General features: G+C 45.5%; 1 protein-coding gene across 2 annotated transcripts; it reads left to right on the forward strand.

Moving 5' to 3' along the window:
- Window positions 1-1,957: 1,957 nt before the first annotated feature.
- On the forward strand, window positions 1,958-7,094 carry Gphb5 (glycoprotein hormone beta 5). 2 transcript variants are annotated; one of them, XM_005399157.1, is made up of 2 exons: window positions 1,958-2,161; window positions 5,812-7,094. In XM_005399157.1, exons 1-2 carry the CDS (start codon window positions 1,958-1,960, stop codon window positions 5,998-6,000), a joined length of 393 nt encoding a protein of 130 aa, XP_005399214.1. In that variant the 3' UTR covers window positions 6,001-7,094. The 2 variants fall into 2 exon arrangements, 1 of the variants encoding a protein (XP_005399214.1); XR_001236814.1 differs by lacking the exon at window positions 1,958-2,161 and adding an exon at window positions 5,238-5,295 and having other exon boundaries at window positions 5,812-5,893.
- Window positions 7,095-7,485: the final 391 nt, after the last annotated feature.

Raw genomic sequence — 7,485 nt, forward strand, 5'->3', positions numbered from 1 at the left:
GACAATAATATGTAAAATGATAACCATTGATAATTTCCTACCATTTTGTCTGTAATTTGCTATGTCCCCCCTATTATTATGTTATCCTTCTTTTATTCTTTAAAATAAAAAAAAAAAAAGAACAGCAGCGAACGTCCCCCTGTGCTGAACAAATAATAAATATTTCTTTATTTTAATCTAAAAATATTAATACCAATTGACTTTCTATAATACAAATCTGGCCAATGTAGAAAGAGTGGAAAATGCTGGAAAGTTATACAGAGGAAATGAAAAGTCACCTTTAATTCCCATGACTCATTTTAAGATATTATTAGTATTAGCTACTACTTTACTGACTGTAAGACCCTCACATTCCCTCTCACCGTGATCTTCATCTTTCTGTTAGTGATCCCATGTTCTCTCCAGGGACAATTATTGTTTTGTTATTTTTCAGTGAATTGAAATGCTGTGAGTTCATGGAAAGAGTTTGCCATGAGCTGCTAGTGACTTGCTCCTATTTCAAAGGAAACTGTTGTTCCCATAACGGAAAACTTAATCCATCCTGCCCCAGTGCATTTCTTCTCTCAAAACCAGGTGAACCACCTCTGCTGATTTCACTGGGATTATGTCACCTGCCGAGGCAACTCGCTGTTTCAGGAGGTGATGTTAAGAAACAAAACAACACCCTTTCAGTTAATCGGTCCTGGAAAATAGACTGGCTTTATATTCCACAGCTTTGATGTGCTTAGTGGTTCCTGTAAGGATCTGCCTCTCTTTGCTTTGATTGACAAGACCTTTCCTCTATATTTGGGCAACCAATCAGCCTAGTAACAGAGGGTAGAGACGTTTATCTAGGGCAGACTTCTACCACTCACTGTGACTTTCTTAAACCTTGGTGTAAGTGTCAGCTCCAACAGAAGGGTTGGACCCATCAAGATCAGGTAAGTGCCTCTTCGCTTTGAACTTCATTCTTCCTGCAGGGAAGCCCAAGAACTTCTCTGATGACAGGCCAGAGGTAGGCACTAGGACAGCAGATTGGAAATGCTGCCTGGCTTGAGTGATCATGACTTGGGGGCATCCAACAAAGGCAGTGCCCATCCTCACTTAGACATCCAGGTATGTTGAGAAGATGACTTAAATCCAGTGACAATGGCTTTTGAGGCTTCCATCATTCTGAATTTAAGTTTAGTGACAACTAGGTGCTTATTAAGTGGAAGTGTACAGCAGAGGCAATTTGTAAATAAGACACATCTTTGCCTACATCTATGCATGCATGTTTTTTGGTGGGCTGGGTTAGCAACAACACAAGTAGGCCTGCCATTCCTCATATTTACCTACCTCCCCCATTCATTTCTGAGCCATGACACTGAAACTATAATTTTGTGCAAAGCATGAAGCATGGCACCCAAAAGCCCAGAACCTGAATAAAAATAATTTTTGTTCACTCACGTATGATCTTAGGATAAGCATGATGTTTGGTGTTATTCATATTTTGGGTTAATTTTGGAGAGATCGTTAGGACACATTTCTTTTTTTTTGGTCATAGAAGAGCTCAACTTTTAAATTTTTCTCCCTAGTTTTTTTTTTATATATTTTTATTTGTGCCTATTAATTTTATAAAATGTTGGGTTTCCATGTGGTATTTTCATATATGCATATGTTTTTATCATAGCCATCTCCACTTACATTTCTTTAACACACAAGTTAACTGCAGCGGTGGAGTTGCAATAAAGAAAATCCCAAGAATGCACTTCAAGGGTTGGGGATCTAGAGAGACTGTGGGATCGCTACTGGAGCCAGTTATGGAAGACTTTGGGCACCAGTGTTGGAGTTGAATGGGTATTTACATTTCCTGGCCCACTTTTCCTGAAATGTACAAGAGCTAGGTCCCTTAGATAGCAACAAACACACCTGGCTCTGCCGCTTGGGGCAGTGGGGTTTCTCAACTCTCTTTCCTTTCCCCCTCTGGAGGACCATCATGAAGCCGGCATGCCTGTTCTTGGGCGCCATGGCCCTGCTCTTTCTGTGTGGCCGTTGCTTTGTCCTTGGCACCTCCAGTGGTGACCTGCGTACCTTTGTGGGCTGTGCCGTGAGGGAGTTTACCTTCCGGGCCAAGAAGCCAGGCTGCAGGGGCCTTCGGATCACCACGGACGCCTGCTGGGGCCGCTGTGAGACCTGGGAGGTGAGTTGCTGGAACGATGGCTCAGACGGCAGAGCCTCCAGGACCAGCCGCTTGGGCCTGATTCTGAAGTGCTCACTGTTTCAGTAATGGGAAATAGAACCGGGGCACCTGCTCTTTCCTGTGGATTAAAAAAGCAGTAGCACAAGTATTTGGCCCCTTGCAAAAATGATGTAAGAAAACCATGTTGCCCCTTTAAGGAAGTACTGATCCGGTTAGTAACTTGGTTGATAGGGTGTCTGTGTAGTTCGTGCTATCTCTGGGGGGTCAGAAGGTGCTACAGTTCTACCCACTTCACAGATCACAGGGAGGATTCAAAGGGTGACTGTGAAGTCACAGAGAACTGGTGTAAAGTTGGGAACCAACTCTTGGCTCCAGCCTGTGAGCCACTCTCCTCCCTCATTTGGGCCAAAGTCAGCGAGTTACTGAGAAGGGGGCCCTGGGCTGTGTGGTGAGTGAGGGAGACCCAGGCCTCTTCTGCAACGCCTCACCCATAGCCCATCCCCTCCGTCCCCTGGGGACCTCAGGGAAGCACGGAGAGGCCCACTGAGTCCCTCTATTTTCAGTTATACCTGGCCTTTTATTGAAGAATGGGCCTAAAAATCTCAAATGAATTTGGAATCCTGCTGGGCTATTAGGAGCTGTAGAGGGATGAGGAGAGGAAGGGCCAGTGGGCTCCTGTCACATCACACCACGGTGTTTACTGGATGCCACCAGTGCCTGAGCTGGTCCCTGATGAAGTACCAGCTCTAGTCTCACCACTCCCCAGCTCTAGACGTCTAATGACCACCCACTCGCACACATTCAATACCAACAGTTGTCTTCAACACTATGGCAGATGCCTATGTTCCTGGGGACTTCCTGCATTCCTAGCTTTGGCCTGGTCAGGTTGACTTTTAAAGGTTTTCTAACCTAGCCCTCATGAAATCTTATTTTAGTTCCTTGCTCATATCCCTTTTCATTTACACCTGTCATTATCATAGTTCTTTCCCCATGCCTGGCCCCAGGGCCAAGTCCTTCCCTAAGCCTTGGCTGGCTCTCTCCTAATTCCTTGACTTGATTCTGCTTTTTGTTTTAACTTGCTACACACACACACACACACACACACACACACACACACACACACACACAATGTTTTTGGTTTTTTTCTGGTACCGGGAATTGAACTCATGACTTTGCGCTTGCCAGGCAGGTGCTGTGCCACTGAGCTAAATCCCCAGCCCCTACACACATGTTTTTAAGTTTTTTTGAGGGCCTAGTTTCATTCATTCTTGTGTCTCTCGTAGCGTTTGTCAAAGTGTCACAGGTGAACAAGGCATTCAGTGCACACCAGCTAAGCTGGATGGGTTTGAACTCTACCTGAAGCCGTCTAGTCTCCAGCCCGAGGGAGACCAGCTCTGGAGCACTGATCCTCAGGAGAAGGAGGCTTTGCTTCAGAGACTGGGATAGCAACCTGCTACTGCTTAGATAAAACTGTGCCCTTCTGAACGGAATCGGGTTTTGGTGATGAAATAACAAATTAAATGAATCTACTCCACAATATTAGCTATTTTATTTATTTTATTTTATTATTTTATTTTATTATCTTATCACTTTGCATCATTCAGGGCCCTGGACCTCAATAATCAAATGAAAATTCTGCTCTATATACTGGGTCCATCCATTGACATCAAATGAACTCTAGGAATTTTCTCGCATGCAGGGCCTGGCCTGGCAATGCCTTCTGTAGCATTTTGGGTCTGGCTAGTGGGAGAGCTTTGTATGCCAGCTTCTCACACTCCAGGTTCCCCTCTCTCAGCCCATCCTCTCTTCTTTTATCCATTGATTAAGGTCTCTCACAGGACCCTGGTCACCCGCAGGAGGTCAAGGACTGAGCTATCCCTGGAGAAATGGAAGGACGAAGCCCAGGAAAGAACCAGATTCTCCCTCATGTTAGCCAGCTTTGTCTGTGTCTTTACTGTGTTAGGAAAAGTGAAGTTATTGGTGTAAAGAATACAAGAATGGGGAGACTGAGGTTCATTTTCCCAGCAACCAGCAAGTTTCTGAAATAAAGAGCACTGTTTTTGTTTTTGGTAGCCTGCCTGGAAAAGAAGGGTGTTCACGACTACAGAGTGGCTGGGTTTACCTTAAAAGCATAAATCTGTCCCACATATTATTCTAAGAAGTTCATTATTCTGAAATACAAATTTAACGGGATGTCTGAGCTGCCTGGGTTCTCAGAGTACTGAGGTAAGAGACCACAAAGTATATGGGGCAGCGGGGAGAAAACCAACAAATTCAGCTCTTCTGAGAACAAATTCTTCATGGTCCTTGTGGAAGGCAAGGTTTCTGTTTTCATAGCATTTATGCAAGGACTTCATCTGGGTTCTGTCTCTTTATCTATCTATCTATCTATCTATTATCTATCTATCTATCTATCTATTACCTATCTATTTATCTATTATCTCTCTCTCTCTCTCTCTCTTTCTCTCTCTATCTATCTACAGTATATCTGCCTACCTTTTTGCCCAGAGCAAGTGAAGGCATTGTGCTTTGAAAGACTATTTTTTCATTATTACGTCCCAATTTTGGCCCAGTGAGACAGTAGATCACACTGACTGAACACTTACCTTGTGCGAGGCTGCGGGAATTGCGTCACCGTTTTCCTTATTTCCACAGCAATGCTATGGGTTGGTGTTTGATTGGATGAGGAAATTGAGTTTTTTCCAGGTCTCTGACAGGTGTATGAGCTAAACAGGTCTGACCGCAGGGCTCCAAGCGTTGAACCACTATCTTGTGCTGGTTTTTCCCTGATCTGTGTGCTCGGTTTATTAAAGTGACCTTGGAACTCAGGGTTTATAAGGTGAAGGATGGGAGAGAATCTTTCACGTATCAGAACATCGCACAGAGCATCTGGGAAGCTGCCTGGCTCTATTTTCTTTGGTTGATTCGTCGGATACTTTTTGAGAACCTCCTGGGAACCCCTCTGGGTAGGGGGGCCCTGCAGGGACCCAGTGGCCAAGAACTCTGCTCATAATGGGCTTACTCTCTAGAGCTGGAGAGTTGCTCGTCACAGAACAAGATAAGATAGGTAAGATGTCGCTTAGTGTGGAGAAAAATGAAGCAGAAAGCTGGAGAGGAAGCTCTAGAACATGGAGGTGAGACGCTGCAATTTTAAATAGGATGTCAGGAAATGCTTCCCTTGAGGGGCTGCACTGTGGCTGAAGCTAGGTGAGGAAGTCACAAGGTGGGAAAGGTCACGGATGCCTCGGGGGAAGGACAAGATTCGAATCTCAAGGGCAGGAAAGCTGAGGTAGGCCCTGAGGGCTTGTTTTTAAAGGATCACTTAGGGCCGCTGTGTTACAGTCATCGGGCTGATGATGTAAGAGGGGAGACCATGCAGGAGGCATGCGCAGTGGTCAAGATCGTTCATTGGCTACGCGTCTGGCGAGCACTTCCTGTGAGCGGGGCAGTGGACCAGTGCAGGAGCTCAGGGTAGGGCGATGACCAAAATCAGCTTCCTGCGTTCAGCACTTTGCTTTCTACTGGGAGGAGACGGAGTGCTAAATAAACAAATAACAACCAAGTTAATTTCCTATAGGATAAATGGTACCAAGAAAAGCGAACAGGTGATGTGTTCTAACGGCTTCCCTGTTTTCCACCTGCGGGGACAGAGGCCCGTTCTGGAACCCCCCTACATTGAAGCGCATCACCGAGTCTGCACCTACAACGAGACCAGACAGGTGACCGTCAAGCTGCCTGGATGTGCCCCTGGGGTCGACCCCTTCTACACCTACCCCGTGGCTGTCCGCTGTGACTGCGGGGCCTGCTCCGCAGCCACCACGGAGTGCGAGACCATCTGAAGCGGACGTGGCCCGCCCCACGCAGCTGCGCCGGGAGCCACGCGGACCCCGCTCCTGTGCAGCGCAAGCAGCGCCACCCCTGGACCGAAGGGTGCTTGTTTCGCTGTGCCTTGGAGAAGGTCACCTGCCTTCCTTCTGTCCAGCTGAGGCACGGGGCGCAGAGGCAGCACACCTGTGCTAAAAATGCAAAAACATTTGAGCTTTCACCAAGATCATTTCTCTTGCTCACACGTTTGCACGTTAGTTTTCCTTTGCCTTGCAAAGTTTCCTTTCTTTTCCTTTGTCTTGGGTCGTAATTTGTCTTATATCCCCTGGCACCCCTCGATATGGACTGATGATATACCACATTTTCAAATGCATTGGGTCTGTGTAGGAAACGGGGCCGGGAAATCTGAAAAAATTCACATTCTAGTTAACCACTGATCTCCAGCTAGATTTATGATTAAAGGGCTAGAAATGATCAAAACCAACACACCAGCATTTCTGCCTTGAAAGGAAACCCAACTGCAAGTTTCCTTAGAGAAAATTCTCCCTTTCCCTTTTAACTGGGCAATTATCCTCACGTGAAATAGCAACTGCTCAGACTGACAGAAGGGAATGGACAGAGAGACTATCTCCAAGTCAAAGGTGTTTGGATTTGGCTAGTTCATTCCCAAGAAAAATTCCTTACATTCCCTTAAGATCGGTAATACAGGAGCTACTTTGTCATAAAACAAATGAACAAGCGCAGAAAAAAAATATGAAATCAGAAGGTATCATTTTGGCTTAAAAACTTCTGAGACAAAACTCACGTTTTTAGAGTGATAGTCTCACAAAGAGCTTGCAAAATGGTCAATTTCAAATACTCTTCTCTATTGAGCATATTTTAAATGTAAACTGTAATCTCAGAGAGTTAACATGTCTGTAAGGGTGAGGCTGCATTGCCAGCTCGGAGGGAAGACGTCTGTGACTGTCCAGCTCTTGGCCCCTGCTTCTCTATATCTTGCAGCTGCTGATTCTGTGACTTAAAAAAAAAGACACCTCTAGTTTTATGCAAGTGTCTTTGATTTTGGGGTCGGATGTAACCTTGTTCATTTTTATAATATGCCATGGAAATCTATATTAATGCCAATAAAGCATGTTCTCTGTCTTTTGAATTCATGCAAATTTTCAGAAGTCTTTTTAATCTTTAATACATTTGATGCAGCCCTAGGAAGAACACGAAAAATGAACTAGGAGGCTATTTTTACATAAGCATGAATTTGGGCAGGGGAGGACATGTTTAGTGAGGGTCGCTGACAGATTGTCTGGCTACCGTAAGTCCCAGAGGTTGTGTGATCTGGACCCCCGGAGGCATCACAGCTGGGAGCCAGGAGCCCTCCTCGAAGGAGGAGTCAGTGGGTCTCCCTGGAAGACGGTGGGCAAATTTGGATACCAATGGCCACCTGCTGGGATGAGGGGCCAAAGAGCATTGAGCAAAATCCACCCAACTCTTGGCTGATCTGT

This window comes from Chinchilla lanigera, unplaced genomic scaffold (assembly GCF_000276665.1).
Source record: "Chinchilla lanigera isolate Chin_1 unplaced genomic scaffold, ChiLan1.0 scaffold00065, whole genome shotgun sequence".
NCBI classification, from domain to species: Eukaryota; Metazoa; Chordata; class Mammalia; order Rodentia; family Chinchillidae; genus Chinchilla; species Chinchilla lanigera.